We start from the raw sequence: 26,269 nt of genomic DNA on the forward strand, positions 1-26,269 counted from the left end.
TTGCCCCTTTTTTTTTTTGTGTCCAACCCCTGATACTGGTAGGATTATTTTGCCATGCCTTGTTTCAATCCCCACCTGGGTTTTAATTATTGATTGACTTTAGCATGGGCAGCCAGTGAATTATCAGTAGCTCCCCTGTCCTGGATGCCATCCCAGGGAGAGATGGGGAGGAAGGAGCAGTAAAAAAGAGAGATGGCCGGGGAAAGGCCTCGCTATCGGATGCCGGAGACCGGGTGAGCGAAGCCTTCCTGCTGAAATCCAGCCAGCACGAGGTAGGACAATCATGCTGCTGTTCTCCTTTGGAGTTATAAACAAGAGGATGAGGCTCAGCAAGAGAAAGAAAGGTTTCTTTCTGTGGTTTTCCCTTCTCTCAGTGTTTTAGTTTCCTTTTCCTCCCTCCTCCTGAACTGCAGGCAGATCTATTTAGACAAGAAATGCTGTTTCCACACGAGTTTCATTTTTTAATGTAGTATTTTATGTGCTGATTAAGGTCAATAAAGAAATGCATTTAATATTCTCTTGAAAGATGCAAACAAATCCCTCCTTAGCACTGATGGTGTTTTTGTTGGGGTTTATAATGCTGCTTTGAGTGAGTCAACAGGAGCAGCATCCCCATCTTCCCCAGCCGGGATAAACAGATTCAGTCCAGTGATTCCTGCTATATCTCATGCATTTTTTAATGCAAAAAAGGAAAGAAATAATAATAAAGAAGGTTGAAATAACAATAAATTCACATAATCCTACTGCAACAAGAGTGGTTGAGCTCCTTGCTTTATTCCCCCTTTCAGGATGATGTGTACATTGTTATTTAAGGGAGGGATCTTTCACCTCTACACCCATAAAATCTTATCCCTCTAGGAGATATTTGTGGAAATATTTTGACCAGTTGAGTGATCTTGTGTTTGTTGTTTTCATCATCTTGAGAGTTGGGTGATGGATGATGAGGCTGCTGCCTCTCAGCAGTGACTATATGTGAGGAGTAAAGGTTTTGGAAATGGATAATAGGTGCTGGAAAATGTGAGATCTGGATCTAAGTCTCCTTCCAGCCTGTTTTTCATTGGCAGGTCTGTCTCTAAAATCCTGTAAACCATCACCTCATTGTTCTGCCGTATGAAGGGACACCCAGGACATCAGAGCAATGAGTTTGGGTGTGTTCTTAGGTTTTTTATTGAGAACACAAAATTATGTCTTGAATCAGTCATCGTGATCCGAGACATTCACCCTCTGGAGATGCTCCATCATGCAAGGGTGATATTTGTCCTGGCTGGGGGCTGGGGTTGTGCCTCTGGGCTTTGTTCTGCACTTGGCTCTGCAGGGAGGGATGCTCCAGCATCCAGCCTTGCTGCTGGAGCAAGTGCCAGAGTGCCAACAGCTCCTTTCCTTGCAAATAAATGCTGGTTCTCCGTTCAGTTTTACAAACCAAGTGTAATTAGTAATGGCCCACTCTTCATTGTGCTGTGCTGCTGCGTGTTAGGTCACCACTCACTTCCAAATAATAGATGGAAATGCGGTTTTATTTTGTTTATAAATTATGTATTGCTGCTCAGCACAGGGAGTGCTTGTTTTTCCTCTGCCTCCTCACATCCCTGGGCTCCTCTGGTTAAGGATCCTTTTCTCCCATTAAATTCAACCAATGAATCTCTTGCTAAATTGAGAAAAAATACTCTGAATTTGTATTTGGGCTTTGCAGTTTGTCTCAGCCTAGCAGAAGACGTGTACTCAAATCCTGGTTTGGTTTTCCAGCTATTCCAGTCAGGCTGGTTAAAGATACTTCTACATCTGTCTACAAAATTTCCTACCTCTTTCTGTGTCCTATCACAGCTACTTTGATACCAACATCAGGTTGATTTTAGTTTATTCACTATATATTTAATTACAGAAGGTTTACTAAACAGCTTAAACTGTTTAGTAAATCACTGTAGTGATTCTTCAAAGGTTGAACGAAGAAATGCTGTTCTGAATTTTACTGTTGTACAGGCTTCAAACTTCTACAAGGGGAGTTGTAAATGTTTTGTTTAGTTACGCCATGATGGAGAGGGACTGTGTATCGTCAGAGTAGTGAACAATCAGGGAAGGTTTGTCAGTCTGTGTGGTGGCAAGGAAACAGAAAAGGTGTTAAAAGAAATGAGATGTACGATACCTGTGTACTGGAAACCAGCACTTCAGGAAGTCAGAGGAGAGGGAAGTTAATGAGTTTGTGCTCTAACAAAGCCTTGAGTATTCGCATGAAATTAATTGGATAACGAAGCCTGGTTTGCCATTTGTTCCAGCAAGCAATGCCCCTGTGGATTTTCCAAGTGCATCTGCTGTGTTTCTCCTGCTGGCAGCTGTAGTGGGAAACACTTGTGCACAGCTCCCAGCCCAGCAGGTCACCGACATTCATCCAATACACCTTGCTTTGGAATATTTGTACTTTCAATGCATTATTACACATACATGTTATCCTGTGTTCTTCTGGAGGGCAGAAGGGTTTGGAAAGCTGGTGTTCCCAAAATACTATGCACAAAGATAAAGGAGATGGCAAAATTAAATGCTGTTAAACGCCTTTGGAGATTTAATTTGTTCTAAAATGTTCTCAGTGACACAGCATCTTCTTCCCACTTCCCTTCCCTGCCCTCCTCACATCTGGAAAGATCTCAGCAGGTGGTGGGGGGAGATCCCAGATGGAGCTTCAGTGGCACTTGGATGCTGCTGTAAAAATTTGGGACTGTGTTCCTTCCTCTGGTTTGGTCCATTTTGGGTCAAATCAGTGCAGATGGGTGGTTTGGGCCAGCTCCTTGCTCCTGGAAGTCTTGCAGTGAGATTGGATGCGTGTGGCTGCTGTAAAAATTTATACTTGGAAGTGTTGTTAAAAATCCTACTCCTCCATGGAATATACAACTATATTTATTAATACATACATGAAAACATGGAATTGAAGGAAGGTGCTTTGAGTCCCCACTTCATGATCTCCCCTGCTTGGCCGAGGTGGATGATGAAGAGCTGCTGCTCATCTTGGTGCAGACAGAAGGAGCAGCAAGGCCACTGCATCCTTGGCATGCTGGCAGCACATCTGCCCTGGCACACCAGGCCTGGGTTTGGCTCCTGTCCTTTCCAAAAAGGAAAAGGAAAACACGCTCCCAGCTCCCAGCATCCAACCACTTGGCATTTTGCAGAGCCAGGCTAGGAAGAGGTGGACAGCAGAAAAATATCCGTGTTGTTTTTGAATCATTTTCTGTGATATGGAAGTTGGAGTATAAAATCTCACGACATTTCCCTTAATTTCATTAATTCAGGGCTTTCCTTTTTTGGTTGGATTTTCTTTTAAACCCCAGAGCTCTGTTCCCAGAAATACCGACCTTGGCAGTGTTGAGGAACATTGCACAAAGCTAAATAGGTGGTTTTGGCAGGATAACTTTGGAAATGAAAGCTCCTTCCCTGCCTGGAGACCTCTCCCATGACAAACAGAATTGCAGCACCGTGCCCATCTCGTGCCGCGGGGCACTGGCTGCGCCGTGCTCGCCTTGCAGCTGTTCCTCCTCGCAGGGAATGGATGGTGTCAGATTTACCCCCAGCCCAGGAACCTGCTTCGGTTCATAGGAAACCTCTCCATGGTGGCCTCAAGGAAAGCCCAAATGAATTCCCCTGGGAAGGTGACAGGTTGAATTGTCCTGGTTTGCTTTACCTAACGGCTGGAAACAGACAGCCTCTCCTAACACAAATATCTGATAGGAACACGTTGATTTTTGAGACTTCTCTTTTGTTCCCTAAAAAAAGCCAGTGCCAGCTATTGGTTTTCCTGGTGCTTATCAAATATTCTGGTCCCTGATAAGACAATTATTTTTCAATGCTTCCCATTGACCAGTGAGGTAATAATTTTTTCAGTGCTACGCCTCGATCTGACTCCTGCAGGTGTTGTGGTCCATCCCAGCACTTACTAATAAGTATTTTTAAGCTTTTGCTTCACCATTTGGACTGTGGAAATAAGGGAAAAGGTGTTTTTATGGATCAGTCAGACATCTGAAGCTGCCTGTGGCTACTGAAACATTAAAAAATCTGGAAAACACGAGCCCAGCAGCGCTGCCGTGGTGGAAGCGACTCATCCAAGCTGCATACGAGGCACAGAAGTTTTATGCTGCTGCTCAGTGGCGCTTGAAATTTTGGAATTACATCAAGAAGAGTTATAGATTATTTATATAATCCCACAGAAAAGCAAGGAAGGGCTGGAGATGTGTGGATTCACATTTAACCTTCTTCTTACTCAAGAGATTTTTTACGTGGCAGAAAAAAAAAGAAGTGGGTTTTATTGTATTGATTTAATGGTAAAGCTGTGATTTGGTTGGTTTTTGTTTGTTGGAGGGGAGGGAGGGTGTGGATGATTTTTTGTCCCTAAGAAGCAGAAAGTGGCTGAGGTCTTAGAGGAAGGACAGCAGGGGCGGGAGCCAAGCTGAGGCTCGGGTTACACTGGTATGTTTTGGTTGCTGCCTAACGTGTTTTTGTTTTTCTTCATTACACATATTTCTCTTGGGAAAAGCAGGAAAAACTGTGTGTCAAATATACATCAGGGCTCTGTGCCTCTGCTAAGAGGTTCCAGATGGGGAGTGTTACGATAGGGACACTTTCTCCTGCCTTTCACTTTGTTGGTGACAAACTGCAGGAAAACTTATATCAAGCCCAGAGTGTGCAGTGAATGCTGCTTCTTTTATTTTCTTTTGAGTTGTTTTTGGGCTACCTAAATATGCAGTAGGAAGTTGAAACTTAATTTCCAAACATTTATGGCCCCATGTTGAATCATTATATTAAAAAAAAAGAGTAAAAGAGTTTTGGAGGGACTTGGAGAGGCTTCCTCCAGGGGCTGGAGAGTGTCCAACGCTTGTCCAGCAGACCACATCCCTCTCCCTAAATCTGAGGCTGATGCCTGGAAGGAGGGGATGGAAGCTGGTGAAGATGCCTCTGCAAAGGATGAGTCTCTTGCCAGTGAGTGGTTTCATTTCTGTGCTGGGCAGGGGCTGTGGCTGCACCTGGGGTTGGCATTTTGTCTTCAGGACGACCTCCCAGGACTCTGGTGGATTGTTTCCAGACCTGCCCTCAGGCTCAGGGTCCAGTTGCTCCACCTGAAGTCAGTGCTGTGGCAGTGGGAGCTGCAGTCAGGCTCTGGCGATGGCAGCCTGTCATCACCAGCTCCTAAAATCAGCGAGTCACAGCTTCAGCAAGTCTCTGAGTGCTACAAGAGCTGTCAGCAGGTGACAGTGGTGACAATACCTAAGCAAAACGCTGTCCAACAGTGTTCTCAGGATGTAGTTTCCTGTGTGGATGTTTTTACATAATGAAATTATATCTTAAAACATATCGTTTGTGTATTGTGTCATTTGAAACATCAGTGTTTCCAAGACAACAGGCCAAAAAGACCCAAACCGTGTTACTTCGTGAAGGATGTGAAGCCGCAGGTGAGGGGTGGCTTTCTAGAGCTGGATGTAATGCTCCATGCTCTAGAAACTGGGAGATGGTTTGGAGACAGGAATTTCCCCCCATCTTCTGCAGAGCACTGAAATATATGGATGGTTGACAGTTTGAAAATAGAAAAGTCAAATTTTCTTTATCAGGCACTTCAGGGCAGATGAGACACGAATGATCAGGAGCTCTGGAGACTCCAAAGCCTCAGCCTTGAGAAGAAGGCAGCAAATGTGGTGCTGGAATGTTGTTACCTGTTTGTCATCATGGAATTGCAGCATGATTTGGGTTGGAAGGACCTTAAAGCCCATCTTGTTCCAAACCCTGCTAAAGGCAGGGACACCTGCCTGGTGTTCCAAGGCCCATCCAGCCTGTCCTGGAACACTTCCAAGGATCCAGAGGCAGCCACAGCTGCCCTGGGCAATCTGTGCCAGGGCCTCACCATCCTCCCAGCCAGGAATTCCTTCCCAATATCCATATAGCCCTGCCCTCTGGCAGTGGGAAGCCATTTCCCCTTATTCTTGTCCCTCCATCCCTTGTCCCCAGTCCCTCTCCAGCTCTCCTGGAGCCCCTTCAGGCCCTGGCAGGGCCTCTGAGCTCTCCCTGGAGCCTTCTCCCCTCTCTGAGCACCCCCAGCTCTCCCAGCCTGGCTCCAGAGCAAAGGGGCTCCAGCCCTTGGAGCCTCTCAATGGCCTCCTCTGGACTCTCTGCAGCAGCTCCAGGTCCTTCCTGTGCTGGACCCAGGGCTGAGGCAGCTCTGCAGTGAGGTTTCACCTGAGTGGAGCAGAGGGACAGAATTCCCCCCTGCCCTGCTGCCCTTGCTGTGAGTTCAGCCCAGGGCTGGTGGGGTTTGGGGCTGCCAGGGCAGCTCTTCTCCTCCACCAGCATCCCAAAATTCCCCTGGGGCTGCTCTCACTCCTTTATTTGCAGCAGTCCTTTATTTAAAGTGAAGGAAGCCAGCAGTGCTCCTGGCACTGTGTGAGGCTGTTCCTAGCAATGGCAGACAGGTTTTATTTGCAGCAGCTGCAGTCTGTGCTGCATCGCTGCACTTGATCCAGCTCTGCATAAGGGGATTATGAAAGGTGAGAAGGAAATTGTGATATGGCTTGATGTTGCAATGCATAATGTAACCTGTTATATAGGTTATATCCTCCTCAGTCATCACTTGAAATACATACATTAATGGGTTTTTATCCATCGTCATTCTATCAGTGCTGCTTTGTTCCCACTGCAGCTTGTTTACAGTACTTGTATTGCTGACTGGGGAATGTAAAACCTCCTCCTTTAGCTGTGACTTGTTTCCAGGTGGTCACTTTATTGCTATTGCTGTTTTATTGTCATTATTTTATGTCTTTATCCTATGAAAAAATCATTTGAAGCAACAATAAGGAGATTTTTCTCAGTCCTGGCACCTGTTGAACACTTGCTGCCTGCATTTGATGGAGTAAAGTTTGTTCTTTGGCTGTAGAATATGAATGTTGGGAGTTGGAGAGACACTGTAATAACACCAAGTTTCCCAACTTCATTTTGAGATGCTTCTTTAAATCCAAAGCTCAACCTAGGATGAAGATTTTTTTCCACCCAAATATTTGCTGGCCAATGTGTGCAAGTTTGCTGGAAAACACGAGCCTTTGGCTGTTCTTCCCAGGGTTGTCCACCCTGCTCACAAAAACATGAATGTCTGAGCAGAGGAGCAGGAACGTCTGCCAGACCGTAGGGATTTGGCAGCCTCTGCCTCCAGGATCCGTTGTACAGACGTTGTTGGTGACTGCCAGCTCAGCCGGGCTTTTTTTCCCATTACTTCCCTTGCGTAGGAAAACTGTCCCTGTTTGGGAAGAGGGCTTAGGTCGGAGGCTTTGGTTGGGTTTTGAGGTTTTGTTTTCTTGCATTGTGATTTCATGGCAATTCCTTTTTTTCCAGAGCATCATTTGAAAGGAAGAAGCTGCAGTGGTCTGATCCTGTGCTTAAATATGGGAAAAGGAGGAATATTCTGCCAACACTGAAGTGTTTGCCAGGAATGCAGACACTAAATCCTATTTCTTACATAGCTGGTAGAGCCTCTGCATCACATCTCCCAAACAACAGTGTGCTGTAGTGATGTTTATAGGGTTTATCTCAGGTATTTTACCCCATATTGGTGCTCTGGATATTTCCATCACATTGGCACTTCAACTAAATTGACTCCTAAACCTTTTCTAAGTTGCTGCTCTCCTATTTAAAGTCCTTCTCTCCCATATTTGTATTGGGGAGTGCAAATTCGATGTGCACAAGGACATGTGGTCATAACTGAGCCTGGATTTTAAGACAAGTTGTTGCAAAAAATTTGTTGTTTAATTTCCCCAGGCACTGAGCTCTTCTGTGGTAACCAGGGACAGGACCTGTGGGAACAGCTGGAGCTGTGTCAGGAGGAGCTGGGTTGGATATCAGGGAAAGGTTCTTCCCACAGAGCAGGTTCAGGCACTCAACAGGCTCCCCAGGGAATGGTCACGGCCCCAAGGCTTGCAGAGCCCCAGCAGTGTGGATAGTGCTGTCAGGGAAAGAGGATTATTGTGGTGTCCTGTGCAGGGACAGCAGTTGGACTCGATGGTCCCTGTGGAAGATATTCTGTGATTCCATGATTCTCCATTCCAGGATGCAGACATGATTCCCCAGAGGGGGAAGGTGCAATCCTTGAATAATCTCAGTTTTCACCCCAGGTAGGGTCAGTGCAAGTGTCTTACCATGACAAGACATTTTTAGTTGGCATAAACTGTCTGTAATGAGAAAAAAAAAATATTTTAAAAGATGTCTTATAGTTTGTACCATGAGAGTTGTAATTTGCACATCAGTTTAATTACAAGAGGGTTTGTCTGTTAATGGGTAGAACTCACTTGGCTGCTGTTCAGTAATTGTAATTATGGAATGAAGGATTTAGTGTGTTTTTTATTGGAAGAATCCCACTGAGTTTAATTCCATGGAGTGGTGGCTGCACTGTCATTGACAGTGAAGTGTCAGTGAAGGGATGAAGAGCATTTTTAACTTCATAAATGCAACAAATTGAATGTTTGCTTGGTGTGGGGAGGTCCCTTAAATAAGGTCTTGGCCCTTTGGGCAGTCTTTGCAAGCCATATGGACCTGTTCTCCATGTCCTCCGTAGGGGCAGGAGGGAGAGGAAGGGTCTCATCAGCACTTCCCAGGTGTCTTTATCCTTCAGACTTTCCCCATCTGAAGTATCTGTGGGTCATGTATTTGAAAGATTCTTTTGTGGGTGGTGAAGAGCAGGGACAGGACAGGCACCTTTTGGGTGCTGCACATGCTTAAAAATTGAATATTGATTTTATGGGAAAAAGCAGGAAACTCCATGGGTTTGAGAAGCTCATAAGTAAAAAATTCAGCTACCACAGGAAGCAAACACCGCCAAGGAGATGTTCTGCTGTGTTTGCTGTCAAAGACTGATGTAGGATTAGGTTCTGTTCATGTCTACAGCCAGGACATGCTTGCTCTAAAATGTTGGAGACAAATATCACCAATTTTTAAAGAAACAACAAAAAAAAGGTATTTTGTCATTAAACACCTTGAATTTAAGTTGCTTTGTCATGTTTTGGTTTGAGGGTTCCGAGAAGGCCACAGAGATGCTCCAAGGCCTGGAGCCCCTCTGCTCTGGAGCCAGGCTGGGAGAGCTGGGGGTGCTCACCTGGACAGGAGAAGGCTCTGGGGGCTCCAGGAGAGCTGGAAAGGGACATGGGACAGGGGATGGAGTGGCAGAACAAGGATGGAAGAGTTTTAAACTAAAAAGGAGAGATTTAGATTGGATATTAGGAAGAATTTCTTGCCTGTGAGGCTGGAGAGGCCCTGGCACAGGTTGGCCAGAGCAGCTGTGGCTGCCCTTGGATCCCTGGAAACGTTCCAGGCCAGGTTGGATGGGGCTTGGAGCAGCCTGGGCTGGTGGAAGGTGTCCCTGGCCATGGCAGGGGGTGGCTCTGGATGATGTTCCAGGTCCTTTCCAGCCCAAAGCACCCTGTGGTTCTGTGTTCTGTGAAATGGAAATCCCGTGTTTGCTCTTCAAGGCACTGCAGTGACACCTTGAAGCAAAGAGCAGCTAGGTAGGAACATTTGCAGGCCTTTAAAGGTCAGTGTGTGGCAGCTCAGGGCTGCAGGGCAGGCTCAGGCCCTGCTCAGGCCCTGCAGCACAAACACTATAAATAATCTGTGGTTTGTGATTTTGACCACAAAAGCACCACTGGCCTCATCCGTCAGCGTGGGACACGGAGCCGCAGCCAAGAGAGCAAAACCTGAGGTGTTGGCTCTTCAAGTCGCATTTAGCTGCTGTAAATTAGATTTTCTGTATTACTGTTGAACCACAGCTTGGGGGGTTCCCATAAAAGCTGTTTTTCTTTGCAGCCATTCAAGTTGGACCTCATACCTTTCGACTTTGGTGCTTCCTTAGGGGCCGTGATCTCTCTGCATCGAAATGGCTCCTCGTGGAAATTGAAAGTTGGAAAGATCCATCAAAATAGGGTTGTTTTAGCAGAGCAATTTGGGCTGGAAGATTTTATCAGGAGGTGGGAGCTGCAGGTTTAAAAGCTCTTCCCAGAGCAGGAACAATAATGGGAAGGGATTTAGCACAGTTCTAACTTAAGCAGTGTACGTGCAGTTTATGTTCTGGGCATAATTCAATATATTTCTGTTAAAAAGCAATATAATAGGGCAAGAAGAGTGCTGGGAGCTTGGTTTTGGGTGGAATGAAAACTAGGCAAAATGATCTTTATCATCCTGCTGTATATGTTTCAGGAGGAGGAAGAAGTTTGTGAATGCCCTGGACACATAAAAAAGACATTGAATTTCAAAAATTCCAATATATTTTTTTTCTTCCCTGTGTGTTTTTTTCATTTGGAATGAAGGTGTTTATGGATTTATTTTTTTTTTCAAGCATAATGTATAGGATTTTGGTATAAACAGCCCTCAGATCTGGAAATAAATGACAGGGGATGTTTGAAACCACCGCTCTTTGTGGATGCACATGTTGGGTTTCTCCAACAGAAGCTGTGGGAATGCACATCTGATGTGCATCATGGAATCCTGGGAGGGTTAAGGTGGGAAAAGGCCTTTAAGATTCTCAATACAACAATCACCCAGCACCACCACCACGTTCATCACCAAGCCATGTCCTCGAGGTGCCCCATGCAGTCTTTATCTGAGCACTTCCCAGGATGGGGACTCCAGCACATCCCTGGGCATTCTGTTCCAATGCTTTACAACCCTTCATGGGGTGTTTTTTTTTCCTAATATCCCACCTAAACTTCCCCTGGCACCGCTTGATGCCATTTCCTCTCATCCTGTCCCTGTTCCCTGGGAGCAGAGCCTGACCTCCCCAGCTGCCCCCTCCTGTCTGGCAGAGCCAGAAGGTCCCTCCTGAGCCTCCTTTTCTCCAGGCTGAGCCCCTTTCCCAGCTCCCTCAGCTGCTCCTGCTGCTCCAGCCCCTTCAGTATTTATGTTACTTGGTGGGAAATAGATTTTAGCAAAGCTGTTCCCAACGTGTTCACACAGTTACAAGTCATTCATACTTTTATGAATACATTTGATTAATGAACTCCCAGTTTCACAGTAAACCAGGGAATACAAATCTTCCAGCACTGTCTTGTCTGATATTAACCTGTTTCTTCTCCCTGGCATTAATGAGCTTGATGGAATTTTGCTCCCAGTCCCTTCTGTGCCCCTCTATGGAATATAATTATTAATATAAGTATGCCACAATGGCAGTTTAAGCAACTGACTTGCTTTTCTCTTGGTATATTCATGATATGGCTTTCTAAAAAATTCAATTTATGTTTCAGGTTAATGGGGAGCCATTTAAAAACTGTTGTCTATTAATATATTTCTTATCCTGCACAGCAAAGAGAAGATGATGTTTTTATTTTTCCCTCTAAGGGTGAGGGCTAAAGGCTCCTCTTAGGGCTGGGGACCTAAAATATGTAGGCAAAGGCCTGTATTTCCACTTGTTCTTTCACCACAGAAGCTGCTATTCCACAAGGGAATGCAGCTGTTATTCTGTAGGAGAATATTGCTGTTATTCTATGGAGGAATAACATTCAGTTTGGATGATCTATAGAACAGTGTTTTATTGCCAGGTAAGAACAAGTCACCATGGTGTTTTCCCAGTTGCTGAGGTTTGGAAAGTAACCTTTTTTCAGGAAAGACATTAAAATAATCCTTATTCTGACTGTAATCTGGAATTAATCCAGATTGCATCAATATTCAGTCGAGAACGAGGAGGCTGCAAGCCTCTGGCATCAGGAGGAACGTGGAGCATGTAGGCAGGAAACTGTTAATCCCCTTTTTTCCCTAGTCCCGATAGGCATCTCTTTGTGCAGGAGGGCTGGAGGAGGAGGAATGGAGCTGCTCTCTCCAACCTTCTCCAAACTGCTGGATCACCCTCTGAGTCCAGAGGGACTCCCAGCTCCTACAGAGGAACGTATTGAATTTTGTTTCCTTCCAAATGTTGAGCCCTGGCCAGTAAAAGCTTTGGTCTCCCCAAGAATCCTCGGAATGCTCTTATGGAGTTTTGTCCATTGAGCTGCTCAGCAGCCTTGAATCAATGAGTCAGTAAAGGGCAATCAAATGAACAGAAGATAATTTGTTTTAGAGAAGTTAAAAGTTGTTTTCTGAGGTTGAACTATTATATTCTGCCCCGCTTCCAGGGGACAGGGTGTTCTGGTCTTTTCTGTATGGATTAGACACGTATAAATTGAATTAATAGCATTTTTTTATAGCCCAACAGTCCTGCTAAAGAAACCCTGTGAATAAAGCAAACAAAAATGTATTAAGTTGTCTCAAATCAAACACCAGACGTTTCTCCAGCTACTTGTTGGCCTGTTCCCAGCGTGCCGGACCTGGAGAGTCACCCAAAGTTTGCACAAGAAGGGATCCAAAGACCTTTCTCATTTATATCAGCACGAAAGAAAAGTGCATGAAAGAGGGACATTATGGGCTGTGATTTCTGGAGACATTTGGGTTATAACATATCATGTGGTCTGGCACATTCATCCCCAAAAAAGCTCATAAAATAAGAGGAATCTTGCTGTTCCCCACTCCTATATTTGAAATGTTTTCCTCTAAATTTCCTTGCTACAGAATAAGAAAGATTGATCCCTGAGTAAGGCTCTTCTCAAAGAAATCTTAATAAATGCACTTTGTCTCTGTGAGCATTTACTTAGGGTAGAATTACAGGGAATTGAACTAGAAGATCTTAATGTTGTTCTTTGCTTAAATTCTTTATTAAATTTTATGAAAATTTATTGTATGAGATTGTATAAAACTCTGCTGCCTCCTCTTTGGTCTGTTCAGGTTCATCTTGCTGCTTCTCTAACAAGCAGTGTTAATTAGGTGTATAGAAATTTTATCTCATTGCCTTAAGATGGTTTCTTAGAACATGAGTGATCCCATAGCAGAGAAATGCTCATAACCTAATTAACACAATTTAAAACTAATACCTAAATATAAGGTGATGCACTTGCATGTCCTGGATATTCTGCTTAAAAGCTTCTTGCAGTGTCTCTGCTCGCTGAAATACCTAGAGGTAAATCCTTTGGAAATCTTAAACACCGTCCTGTCTTTTAATACCAAAATTCCTGGTTTGGGGAGAGGATGACTGAATTTTCCAGGGGAGATTTGGAGCTTCAGGGGAGGTGTGGGTGCCTTCAGTGTCCTCTGCCGGGTGAGTTGAGGGGGGATGCTGGGTGCAGGGAGGATTTTTGGAGCAAATAATCAGGAAAGAAGTGTGAAGAGCCTGAAAAGATGTGAATTCTCTGCAGGGCTCCTGAGCTGCAGCTCTGGAATCATCATTCCAGAATAACCTGTTTGCTCGGCAGGTTTCGGCTCTCCCAGAACCTGCTTCAGTCAACTAAAGCAGATCCATATGTAGTAGTTGGAGTTTAAACAAATCCCTGTATTCATGTAGGGGGGAAAATCTCGTTGTTATTCCATGGCAAACCTCTGTGGGTTCTTAAATCATTAAATCTGAGCAAATTGGGAAATAAATCAGCCTGGGAAGGGAACCGGCTCAGGCACAGACAGGATGTGTCCAATGCCCTTTCTCCAAGGTCTCATTTTGTTTGGCCTTTATATTCTGCTTTTAGTTGGGAAGTTTAATCCACAAAGGTCATTTGAAAAGCTTCAGATTATAGATGGAAAGCCTTTTTAATCTTTTCTAATAAATAGCTGAGCAGGGAATAAATCTATTGGGAGCTGAGCTCTGATGTTAAGCCTCAGCACAAAATGCCCAGACATGAGCAACACTTGGAAATTATCTCTGAAATTATGATTACCTCAAATAAATTTGACTTAGAAGAAAAGGTGTGTGGTTATGAAAACTGGTTTAATAAATGAAGCATTAATTGGACCTGGTGGCTTGGCAGATTCTGTCACCGTGGTCCGGATGATTAAGAAAGTGATTTAGGCACAACTGCAAACAGCAGTTTCAGTTCAGAGATTTCTTTTAAATGGCAAAAAGGACTCTCTCCAGTCAGTGCTTTGGTAAGGCAGGGCTGGAATAAAAGCTTTGCATAATAAAGACTTAAAAGCATTTTGATTTTTGAAAAGCAACAGCAGCAAATGGAAACAAGGGTGTCTGAAATGCTGAAAATACTCTGGGTTATGCCAGTGCTGTGTATGACATTGTCTAACATCTGAGTAGCCTTCAAAGCATTTTCCCTCCTAATTCCACATATAATTAAAAAGCAGCTTCCTCTAGCTCATTAAAATGTAGAGTCTTGTTGGAGCAGGGTACTTGTATATTTATTTAAATGAATAAAGCACAGCTTTAATGCAGACTGCAATAACTTCAAACATTAAATCTCTTCTGCGCAGCTCACACTTTATTTTTAACCAGTGTTTAGTTTCTCTTTATGAGCACCAGCTTGCAAAGGAACATGGTCCCCAGCAGCTCGTTGGATTATTTTGTGAACCACTTAAAAAACTTTCCCCATCCCCTTTTTTTTTGATGTGAAATGATAGGAAAATCCCCCAAGTTCAGTTGTGAGTGACACCCATGGAAAGCAGGCGAGGCTTTTCCAGCGTAATGATGGCATCTTCCTCTTTTCACAGGCATTTGGAAATGCAAAAACAGCCCATAACAACAACTCCAGTCGCTTTGGCAAATTCATCCAGGTGAATTACCAGGAGACAGGCACCGTGCGGGGGTAAGTGGTGCTGGGTGTACCCAAACCTAAACAGGCTGCAGTGGGCTGTTCGGTGCTTTGGCCAGTGTCTTTCCCAAAATTGGAATAGGAAATAAAAATTCATAGGTTTTAGCTTATTCAAATCCACTGTTATGGAAATATTGGTGCATCCAAGGTGGGTGCTGAGGTGTGGATACACCTGAGCTGCCTTCAAGCCAGCTGAGCTCTCCTTAATTCTGATATCAAACTTTTAACAAACCTGAAAAGCAGCGTCTCCTCTTCAGACAGGAGTTAAGGCAGGAAAGGGGAATGTTTTAGCTGGGATGGGGTGGGGGCTGAGCTGTAGATGTGGAGTGAAAGGTTTGCCTCAGGCTCAGGAGCCAAGGGGAGGTTTTAGTTTATGGCTGGGAGTTCTGGAGGCTGTTGAGCCACACTCTTGCTCACTGCATGATTCCCCCCAGGCTCTCCCTGTAAGTCTCTCCTTAACTCAGCCATTGACCAGTGGAGGCCTCTTTTTCCTCTCAGGTCATTGCAAGGAGATCATTGTCTCCACTGTGCTTCTCAGTTTATTTCAGTGTTGGAAATTTGAGAGCAGATCTGAGGAGAAGAATTTTGAGGTAGTGATTGATGGGAAGCTCATGGAAATGTGCACTGGGAATCCAGAAACCCCCCATGGCCTGGGCTGATCCCTCAGCATGGGCAGCAGGAAAGGGGGGAATTCTGCTCCTCTGTCCCCTTAGGTGAGACCCCACCTGCAGAGCTGCCCCAGCACAGGGACGAGCTGGAGCTGCTGCAGAGAGTTCAGAGGAGCCACAGAGCTGCTCCAGGGCTGGAGCCCCTCTGCTCTGGAGCCAGGCTGGGAGAGCTGGGGGTGCTCACCTGGAGAGGAGAAGGCTCCAGGGAGAGCTCAGAACCCCTGCCAGAGCCTGAAGGGGCTCCAGGAGAGCTGGAGAGGAACTTTGGAAGGACAGGACAAGGGGGCAGTGGATTCCCACTGCCAGAGGGCAGGGATGGATGGGATATTTGGAAAAAAAAAGGTTGTGAGGGTGTTGAGGCCCTGGCACAGGTACCCAGAGGAGCTGTGGCTGCCCCTGCATCCCTGGCAGTGTCCAGGGCCAGGCTGGATGGGCCTTGGAGCAGCCTGGGACAGTGGAAGTGTCCCTGCCCATGGCAGAGATGAAATTACCTAAACCCAGCTTTCTCTCTGGCTTTAAATAGTTTCCATGGCATCCATACCAAGGAGCTGTAAATGAGCAGGGCTTCATTAACTCCCCTTTTTGTCCAGGTTAACTGAGTCAGTTGGAAAAATGAGGAGTAGAAGCATACAGTACGGGCTGTATAATTTCTACAGGTGGCTAAGAGACCTCTTGCTGGGACTTTTGTTATTATTTTAGAGAATTGCTTTTAAAATTTTTTGCTTTCTTATTTTCCAGCAGAACAGTATGACATAAAGAGCTGTCGTTAATTTTTCAGTGAGCTTGGGTACTCCACGTCCTTTCCCACTGGTTTTGCATCCTACATCAAACCTGAAGCTCTTTTTTCCCCCTTACTTAATTCTGGTGCACAGTTCTATTAAAAGGATAAACCTCATTTTTTAATACCTCCTGGGTAACAAGGATCCAACAAATGCTTTAACTATGTATTATCTTGGCATGATGTAGCAGTGCTGTGGTTGTGGCCTCTATTTTTATTTGGCAGAGATGTGCAAATAACATGATAATCATGTATTCTAGTTCATAAAATAGGAGGAATTTTCTTTGCTTTTTAAAAAATGATCGTTCTTGGTCTTTGGTTCACACTGTGATGTGACTGTACTCTGCCGTGAGCTTGCAGGGAAAAGAAAAGATGTTTAAAGAAAAATACAAACATTTTAAAAACAAAAAGTTTATGTGGCACACATGCACACTTTTTTTCCCTGTGAAGGATTTTTGTAAAAGTTTAGTGTATACTATTTTAGCACAGCCCAAATCAATTATCACCCTGTGTTCTGCATAACAGTAGCTTTGGTAATGGAGCTATAAATTGCAGCTCTGAATCAGAGTTTTCCTCCCTTCAGAGGCTGAAAATAGCAGTTGAATATTTGCTTACAACCCCTCTGAGTATAACCCAAAACCTGAAGAGAGGGAGCAGGCAGGAGGTTGAGCAGGACCCAACCCCACGCCATGAGATGAAATATTGGATGGTCTCTCAGACTGATGGAACAGGAGCAGTGCTGCAGTTCAGGGCATTCCCAGGAGGCTTCCTGAATTTTGGGCACCCTGGTCCATGATAAACCAGGCCTGGAGGAAGATCTTTGCAACCTGTTCTGTCCCCATGAATTGATCAAAAGCCTTGACACCTGACATGATCCATGGAATGGCAGAAGAGCCAGAGAGGAGAGGCTTGGGAGCCAGCTAGGAGGGGTTTAAATTAAAGCCCTGTGAAATGCAGCCTGTCTGTGCTTAAATCAGTGTTTTACACAAGATCATTCCTTTCCTTTGCTCTTAAAGGTAGAACTGATGTAGCTGACAACGGTAAATAAAAAGATATTTGGAGACATCAACTTTTTAAGTTGGTTTTCCTGCTCACTCTCCTGTTACAAGTGGGGACAGATGTTGTTCTTGTGACCTTTGCATTAATCAAGGGAGCATTTTACTAAAATAGCATTGTAATTTCTGCATCTATTAAAAAAATATAAAATAAAATTTTAAAAATATAAACTTCTTAAAATTAATATTTTAAATAAATAAATAAATTTAATTCTACTGGTTGAAATAATGTTTGGGACCTCCAGAAGACCTTTCTGATCTAAATTATTGCTTAAGAATGATTTTTGGGGTTGTTTATAATCCGAGCAGAAATGACAGGGGTGGGGATGAATTCCAAGGGCATGGACATGTTGCAGGTTGTTGTACAGCAGTGTCTGAGCCATTATCCAGTGGGATCTCATCAGTGGGATCTGGGATACTCTCATTCATGTGTTCTCTGACCCTGCCGTGAATTCACGGCTTGGGAAAGAAAAATTGGGTTCAGCTTAGAAAGGGAACATAAAAACCCCATCAAACTGTGTGAGAAATATCCATTGACTGTTCCCAGCTTCCTCCCAGGTAATAGATAGGAATACAGCTTTGCTGTTTGTCTTCCTTTACTCCTCCTGTCCAGCAAGATCATCCCATGGGGAGCTGGATTTGCTACTTGCAGTAGCCTCTCCCTAGAGTTACCATAAGAATTTTCACAAATCCTCTGCATCTGTCCAAATGATTTATATTTTAGTTTTTATGGAAGGAAGGGAGAAAGTTGTGCTGAAGGTAATAATTAGATCTGGATTTCCCATCTATGGTGGAGGAGCCAGTGTGGAAGCACCTCCTTTTGTCCCACCATGCCCGAGGTTCATTGGGTTTCCCAGGTCCTACATAGCTCCGACTGTCAGTGCCACGTCACTGGGCATCTGTCAGCAGAAACACACAGCTCCATCATCCAAATGGCCACTTAGAACTCCAGCTTCTAAATCCCTGTCATTACTGGTTAGGTTTGTTTGGAAGAAAAAAAACCTGGGGAAGTTTTGTTTAACTTGACAAACCTGAAAAAAATATTTAATATGTAGATCGAGCATGTTTGTTGTGGAGGCTCTTAGGAGAAAATGTAAACTGCAGTGCTTTCACAATTGTTTATTTTTTTTTGACTGGAGCCAGAAGTTAATAACCCAAATTTCTGCTAAGAGGTCGCTCTTCTGAAAGAAAGAAATGGGATTTGGGGGCTGATTCTGCAGTTCAGTGGCATCTTGCACACTTCCACACGTAGATGTATTTGTAAATGTGTGCAGCTCCAGGGCTGCAGGCAATGGGATTTTGCTGGCTTTGGATGAAATGGGGATCCGAGCTCCTTCCTTGCAGACAACATTTCTCTTGCCCATAGGCTGAAGCATCTGAGATAGTGTTTTTCAGATCCAAGTTAGTTTTGGCTTGGTATCAAACCAAAAAACCCTCAAAAGCCAAACATAATATTGGGCTTGTTCTGCCGAGGAAGAAATTTATATAACTAAGTGAAACAAGGCTGAAATTTCTTTGTGTGGGTACCAATGCTGAAGCCCCTGGTAAAGCTGTGCTCATTGAAGCTGAGTATCAGGTCAATGAATGATGCTTTGATTTTTCCCTTGCAGAGCTTATGTGGAAAAATACCTCCTGGAGAAGTCCCGACTGGTGTATCAGGAGCACAATGAGCGGTGGGTACTTCTGTTCCGCCCAAGGCTTGGGTTTAACTCCTGTATGTGGCACAGATAACGTAAATCCCTGTGGAGCTGGCACAGGGGATAAGGATTTTCACACTCTTAACTTTGTGCTGCAGATTAATGATGCATTTTATATTTGAATGTTTTGTTTAGGGAGAAATGTGCTAATGGAGGGAATAAACTCCCTTATTTTATCAAGGTTTGTCTTTGATTTACCATGGAATCATAGGATGGGTTGTATTGGAAGGGACCCTTAAAGATCATCTTGTTCCAACCCCTGCCATGAGCAGAGGACCTTCCACTACACTATCGTTACGTTTCATTTAATTTTCGTTGTCTTTAGGGCAGATAGATTATGGTGTGCCACTTCATTCTTGTGCAACTTTGTGGACTGATTAATATGCCATTTTAGGAGAGAAACACGGTATTTTCATTCTTCTTTGCAGTTCACTGAAGCTTTCAGAGGGACCTCTAGAAAGAGCCAAAATTATATAAGAATGAACTTACTTGAAGTGTTCTTTCCTAATTTACTGCATGTTCTTTGTTGCATATTCCTCTCCTCTCTCAGTAATTATTATGCCACTTTTAAATAATTTTGCTGCCTTTAGTTGTCTTTCAACTCTTGGCACTTCTGGCTGTGTTTCCCTTTGGAGACAGATGTGTGAGTTTTCTGGAACGCTCCAGGGCTGTTCCTGGAGTTAAAGAGCATCTACAGCCTTGACAAACATCCTCTTGGGTGTTGCGAGATGATTAAACTTGGATCCTCTTGGAAAACATCCAATATAAAAGCACAGTTTTAATTTTATAAAGAAATTGTGTTAATCTCTGTTAGAGTCATCTGGAAGCAGAATAGATGAGTGTCCCTTGGGCTGGGTTTAGCATTAGTGGTATTCAGGTATTTTGAATATTTGAGTTTTTGAACACTTGAAGATTTTTCAGTCGTGTTTCATGGAATTGCAACTGCAAAGTCATTGCCTTTTTAATAGCAATAAGGTATGAAAAATGATAATTTCTGCATTGCAAGGAAATACATTGTGATTCTAAGAAAGGAGATCGGGCTCTAATAAAGGAGCTGGGGATGGTCAGGCTCTGCTCCCAGGGAACAAGGGACAGGACAAGAGGAGACGTCCTCAGCCAGGGGAGGCTCAGGATGGACATCAGCAGGTATTTCTTCTAGGGCATCATGGTCAGGCATTGGAAGGGGCCACCCAGGGATGTTTGGAGTCCCCATCCCTGGAGGTGTCCAAGGAATTCCTGGACATGGCACGCAGTGCTCTGCCTGGGAACGAGCTGGGGTTTGGGCACAGGTTGGACTCCATGGGCTGGGAGCTCTTTTCCCACCTAAATAATTATGGGATTCTGTGAAATATGTAGGCCTTGCACATGGTTCTGAAGGAAAACCTGATCATCCCAGATAGAAATTATTCAAGTAGATTCTAGAGCAGTGTCTGTCCTTGGATGGAGAAGAGGGATCTCATTCTCCATTGCATAATTGAATCTGTTCCATCCCTGCACAGCAGGAACGGAGCAGCTCTAAACGGTGTCAGGCCTGAGCTTGGGAGCTGGAAAATCAGGTTGGGAGGTTTCCATGTGCCTCTGCTCAGTGCTGCTGCTCATTTTCGAGTCTAACAGCTTTTGTTTTTCATTTGTCACCAGGAACTACCATGTATTTTATTACCTCCTGGCAGGAGCGAGCGAGGAGGAGAGATCAGCATTTCACCTGAAGCAGCCAGAGGAATATCATTACCTTAACCAGGTGGGAGCACTATACAGGAATACAATCTATGGTCTTGCCTTTTCTTCTGCTGATACTTAATGCTAATAAAGAAGAGGTGTGGAGTAGTAAAAGTGGAGGTTTTTACAGTTGTGGAGTAGTAAAAGTTGGTTTTAATAGTTTATAGGAAGTCTTCCGTCACTGAAATAATTCTGCATTAGCAATCTGAGCACCTGGTAGTGTTTCAGGGAAAAAATAATCAGTATTTTCTGTGCCTGGGATATGTTAAATATATTGAGTTTTTGATTGCTGGAGGGAGAAACAGTCAGAATATCCTGCTCTATGTGAATGTCATTTACTCACTAATATCTGTCTCCTGAGCAGGAGAAAAAGGGAAAATGTGGCATACTGGGATATAACATCTTGCATGAGGAAGTCCTAATTCTGTAGCTTCTGGCTGGCTTCTAGCACAACCCTTCGAATTTAACAATAGAACAACTCTAATATAACTAAACCACAGCAGCCATTGAAAACCTGGGAACTAATGATGGATGAAGTGTTACCAACAGCCTAACAAACTCAGTTTACATGATGTTAATTTTATAATAAACTGATTTACTTTAGGTATTTAGGCAGTTATCCAGTGACTCTTGGAAGTAGGGACTTCAAAAAGACCAACAAGAGGAGGAATAAATGGAAGAGGAGTTAAGTTACATGTTGATCTTAACTAATTGCAATTTTCTTGGTGCTGAAACATGAGGAGCAATAAAGAGTGATTTAACCCCTAAACTGGAGAGAAACATGGACCCACAGCCCAACCTAAACTGCCTTTAGTCTTTTTAGAAGTATAACTTCACTCAGGAATAGCTCTCAATTACCAGGGACTTTTAAAGCATGCTTTTAAAGCAGGCAATCAACACCAAAATCCACTGTATATTAACGACTCCCACACACCCATCACAGGATTGGGAAATATTCCCAAGTGAGGAGCACTCCGAGGGCTGGAGGCTCTTTGCTGGAGTCTCTGTGCCTCAGGCGTTGGCTGGAGAACGTGCTGTGATCTCCAGCACCATCTGTGCCACACTTTTGCAGTGGGAAGATACCAACATGGAATGTTTTGTTGGATTCCCAAGTTCTGTTGGGCCATCCAGTTGCTTTCTGTTAGTTGAAAACATTGCTTTTAATTACAGTCCTTTTCTTTTACGTTGCAGTTTAAGAGCATTTATATTTAAAGGAAAATTAGAACTCTAATGGCACATAGTGTGAGGAACCAGTAGCAATATTGTAATTTAGGGTGAAATGTTTATTTTAATCTAAAATAAGGTGCTGTAGGGCAAGTAAGCTGGAGAAGGCTGCTAAGATCAGTCCAGTGGATCAGGAAAGCAGATTCTGGACTTCCCTGAACACAGTGTATGGAGAGTAGTGACACTCTGAGTTTTTGGCAGGTTTTTAAATAATTTTTTAATAGTTAGGATTAGAGTTAACACTGACAACTATGGAAAAGCAGAGCTTTTAGGTGTGGTCTGGGCATGGTTTCACATGAAGACCATCTGACAGTGCACTAGCAGCTTTTCCCTGCCCTGCAGGAGAAAGGAAAAGGAAAATAAGGAAGAAAAGGAGAAAAGAGATAGTGGAGAAATGGAAAAAGAAACTTTGGAAACATTTAAGAGAAAAATTATAAAATGACCCTTGAACATTTGCAGTCTCTTCTTAAGTGTGTCCTGGAGAAGACCCTGCCTTTTTAAAAGGAAAAAGAACCAGCTCAGACACAAACTGAAGTGTTTTACAGAAAATTAAATATTCATGTAGAGAAGCCATAAAATATTGAACCAGGCCCCTGAAGTGAAGGAGTGACTCAGTCCTGAGTCAGGCTTTACTTTCCTCCTCCCAGGTTCTTCGGATCTTGTTGTGTTACACAAAATAAATTGGGAGTTTGTTTTGCAGATGGGAAATAATCTATTCAGATACTTCACCAAAATCTGCTCTGTAAATACAGGAACCAGATTGAAAATAAAGATTTCAATTTATTTTTAAATGCAGATTTACTGGAAGTTATCCTCTGAGTACGGGGGACTTTTCCATCTCTTCCCCAGTGGCAAGGTGCACCCACCCCTGTGTACCCTGCAGCTCACTGAATATTTTCTGTGCTGGTTGTTAACTTTTATCCATTTTGAAAATATAAATAAATAATAAACCTGCAGTCATTTGCAGGTTTAGATCCTTATTTTCAGCTCCTCAGGATCTGTCTCTCCCTCTTGGGGCTGGTCACTGGCACATGCTTTGACTTCCCTCTACTCCATCTCTGTCTGATTGGAAAAAGACACAAATTCCTAAAAAGCTTTGGAGTGTTGCTTGGAAGAATCTCACTTTTGCTTCACTTGTATTTGTCTGGAGCAGAGGTTGAGAGTAGATACAAACCAAATCTGTTCTTCAGTGGGATTTTGGCATCAGTGGCTCTTCAACTCCAGGTAAACCAAGGGTTTCCCCAGCTCTGTAAGAGAAGGAAAGGTTTTAGTATCCATTAGGATTATCGATGAGAGGGCCTCACTGATGCACTGTAAGCAGGAACCAGCACCAGGAATGCAAAAACATCATAAATCTTCCCTTAAAACAAATAAAAACTAGGGAGTGACTCTGCAGAATAGCAACAATTATTTTCCCGGTTAGGGAGCAGGTGGTCGGGGTGATTTGGGGTGGGAACACCGCTTAACCCGCTCTGCCTTGCTTTCAGATGACAAAGAAACCCCTCAGACAGAGCTGGGATGATTATTGCTATGACTCAGAGCCGGTCAGTACAAGAACCCGCCTCTTCCGTGTTGCTGGTGTAGGGCTGCTCTCACTTGAGTGTTTTAGGGAATGAAAAGAAGGCCAAATCAAATGAAGTTTAACCCATTAACCACCCTTGGTCCTGCAGTGGTGTTGTTTGTGACAGTACAGCCCTTTTATGGTTCCTTCCATCTGGAAAGCTTCTTCAGCAGTTGGAGATGGTCAGCTCTCTACAGTCACCTCAGTTTTAGAAAACTAAGGGGGTTTTCATTCCTTCCTGATAGAATACATGATGATTTATGGAAATTGGGATGTGGCAGCAATGTGAAAATTGAAATTCCATCCCAATAAAACAGCAAATCAATGTCTTGAAGCCCCAAGAGAAGCTTTGGTACATGCTGGTTGTAGTGGTGTATCTGCTCTCCAGCTTCCAGGAAAAAACAGGCAAACCCAAAAACATCCCCCCAGCCATCTGTGACAAAATCAAATCCTGATATTGTTCAGAGTGCAGAAACAATCATTCTCCTAAAATACTTCTGCTGACATAATCATCCTTTCCAAATGGATCTCCCCAAAAAAGGGAATGGTGAAGCTTCTCCCCCTTCCCCACCGACGTGCTCTGGGTGTCTGTGTGTCCTGTGCTGCTCCCCACGGGTGTGTCCTGCATGTGGAAGCATGTTTGGCATCAGCTGCTTGTCCTTCCTGCTGCCTTTCCCATGTGTTTGTTGACTGCATAAGTGTTGCTGGTGCATCTCAAAGAGTAAGAGGTGGTCTGGGAAGGAGCTGGGATTCACTGGGGCTAAACAAGTGTCTTAACAACAACATTTCCCTGCAAATCCTTAGCAGGGGAGGAGGGAATTTCCCTCACAAGGTTAAAAATATTGAATTAAGGTTGGCATCCTTAATCCACCAGCATCCTTAGGGGTCCTTCAGGAGCAGGGAGTGATGAGCAGATGCTGTTCTAGACCTTAATACCCTTTATAAGTTGGAAAGCCCTTAATTGCTTTAGGAATGGGTTGGGACAATTTGCTGAAGGAATTAAAATTAAAACAACCCTGAAATTTGGTACCTTCTCCTGGCATGACCAAGAACTCCCTGCCAGCCTGGGGGCTGCCACGTCTGTGTCCTTATCCTGCGCGACAAAACCACGTCATTACCATTTGGCTGTTGATTTGCTAATTTGTTCAGGATAATTTTATTTGGGATCATTTTCTGTCACAGTCCTGGTAAATCAACTGGCTTCAATTGATGATTCACTCTTAAGCCTACACTGGGCTTCTCCCCATACCCGTGGACTCAACCTGCTGCAGACCCCAAGTTTATAAAGAAACTCTGTTTTATCCTCTTCAAATTTTTCATGGAAATCCATGGATCGCTTCAATGTGACTGTAGGAAGCAGGGGGACTCACTTTTGCTGGGAAACTAATTGCTCTGGCAGGATATTAACGTCAAGTTCGGTCTGTGGGGATGGACTTTGTGCCGCTTGTCTGCTCCAATATCAAGGACACTCCTCTATTTTATAATTATCCTTCATTTATCATCCATTAGGAAGCGGTCCTGTGCTGGAACACTGCAGAGAGCATCCGCTTTTAAGTAGAGAATTTGTCTTTCCATGCGGATTAATGAGTCGGGCAATTGTTATGTAAATCGTTAGTTAAATTGCCTTCGGCATAGATTGTGCTACTTCAGAGTTGTCCGGGGTATTTTGCTGTTGACTCGTGACTTAATTTTGGAGGAATGATGCCAGAAAATGAAAATGTCTTTTGGAATGTGGAGTGCCACTAAAAGCACTTGGTGTATTTAAAAAAAGCTTTAAACCAGCCTAATTTCGGGATTTGTGGGGGTGGTGTTGTCCTGCCAAGTCCAGGTCCTGCCAGAGCAAGGGTGGGAAGTTGTGCTGAGTTCTCAGTGGAAGGGCAGTGGGTGAGGAAGCCAGGGTTGGAGCTCAGGAGAGTCAAGGTCTCACCCTGAGGTTTTATGGTGGGAGCAATCAGGGCCTGTGGTGTCCCTGCTCTTGGTGATGTCATTGTTGTGTTCCTTTGGAGAGCTCTGGAGCAGGGTCGTTTCAGATCACTTCCTAATGGAAGGTGGAAATGCCCTTTTCTAATGACTGTTTCCTAAAATAGTCTGGTCTTTTCTTCTGGAATTTCAATCCCTGCCTTCATCGATGCTGTGCATGGTTTTACATGGTTTTACTGTTCAACAGCTCCAAAATCACTTTGCCCATAGAGCATTAACTTATCTCTGAGGACAATTGATAAAAAAATTTCGATTTTATTGTCTAACTGCACTTCTCTGGCTTTTAGTGCAGTTGTGTGGGAGTCTCCTATGTTGCAATAAATATTTTAAATATGTAAACAATACAATAAATAATAATAATATCAGTATTTAAATATATAAATAATGCAAATAAATCTATATCTTAAATAAAGGTTTTCCACTCTAATTATAACTATGGCTGTAATGATGCTCTGGAGTGGGATGAAGAACTTTGTTGATATGGTTGTGAGACTTTAAATGCTGTAAAACACAAAGCTGATATTATAAAATAACTTAATTCTGTATATTCTGTATTTATGATTCATTTTCTGTACTCTCAGTGAGTACAAGTAATGCAGATTCCTAATTATTTGTGCAAAATTTTTTGCACATTTGCTTGTGTGATAAATAAGATGTTCAGGAGATGATCAAAACAATCTATGTGCATTCAGCTGCTTAATTAATTCCAACTGCAGCTACAATTTTTATTTGTATTATTCTAATAAACTTTTTATAAAATTTTATAGAATTTTTATTTATATTTACTTACACTTGGATTAACTTGTTAAAAGTCTCTAATTACTTGTAAAAAGTCTTGATTTAAGCGTTAGCAAAATACTCTAAGGTTTAAAAACGCACAATACTCTGTGCTACACAATAAATTCATCTTGATACGTAGATGGGTAGTTTTTATAGGCAGCAATGGGTAGAATATTAAATATAGGCTGGAAAGGCAGA

At 43.5% G+C, this 26,269-nt stretch overlaps 1 protein-coding gene across 24 annotated transcripts in view; it reads left to right on the top strand.

Annotated features, from left to right (window-relative positions):
* MYO9A (myosin IXA) overlaps window positions 1-26,269 on the top strand; it is a 171,924-nt gene that overhangs the window by 45,800 nt on the left and 99,855 nt on the right. For 14 of the 24 annotated variants that reach the window (XM_086848501.1, XM_086848505.1, XM_086848504.1 and 11 more), the window contains exons 3-6: window positions 14,512-14,606; window positions 18,724-18,786; window positions 20,449-20,548; window positions 23,238-23,294. In XM_086848501.1, coding sequence (XP_086704627.1) covers window positions 14,512-14,606; window positions 18,724-18,786; window positions 20,449-20,548; window positions 23,238-23,294 — 315 coding nt within the window. The remainder of the gene's footprint in view (window positions 1-14,511; window positions 14,607-18,723; window positions 18,787-20,448; window positions 20,549-23,237; window positions 23,295-26,269) is intronic. The other 10 variants (XM_086848521.1, XM_086848522.1, XM_086848503.1 and 7 more) reach the window with 1 other exon arrangement.

This window comes from Cyanistes caeruleus, chromosome 13 (genome assembly GCF_971803275.1).
Source record: "Cyanistes caeruleus chromosome 13, bCyaCae1.hap1.1, whole genome shotgun sequence".
Lineage (NCBI taxonomy): Eukaryota > Metazoa > Chordata > Aves > Passeriformes > Paridae > Cyanistes > Cyanistes caeruleus.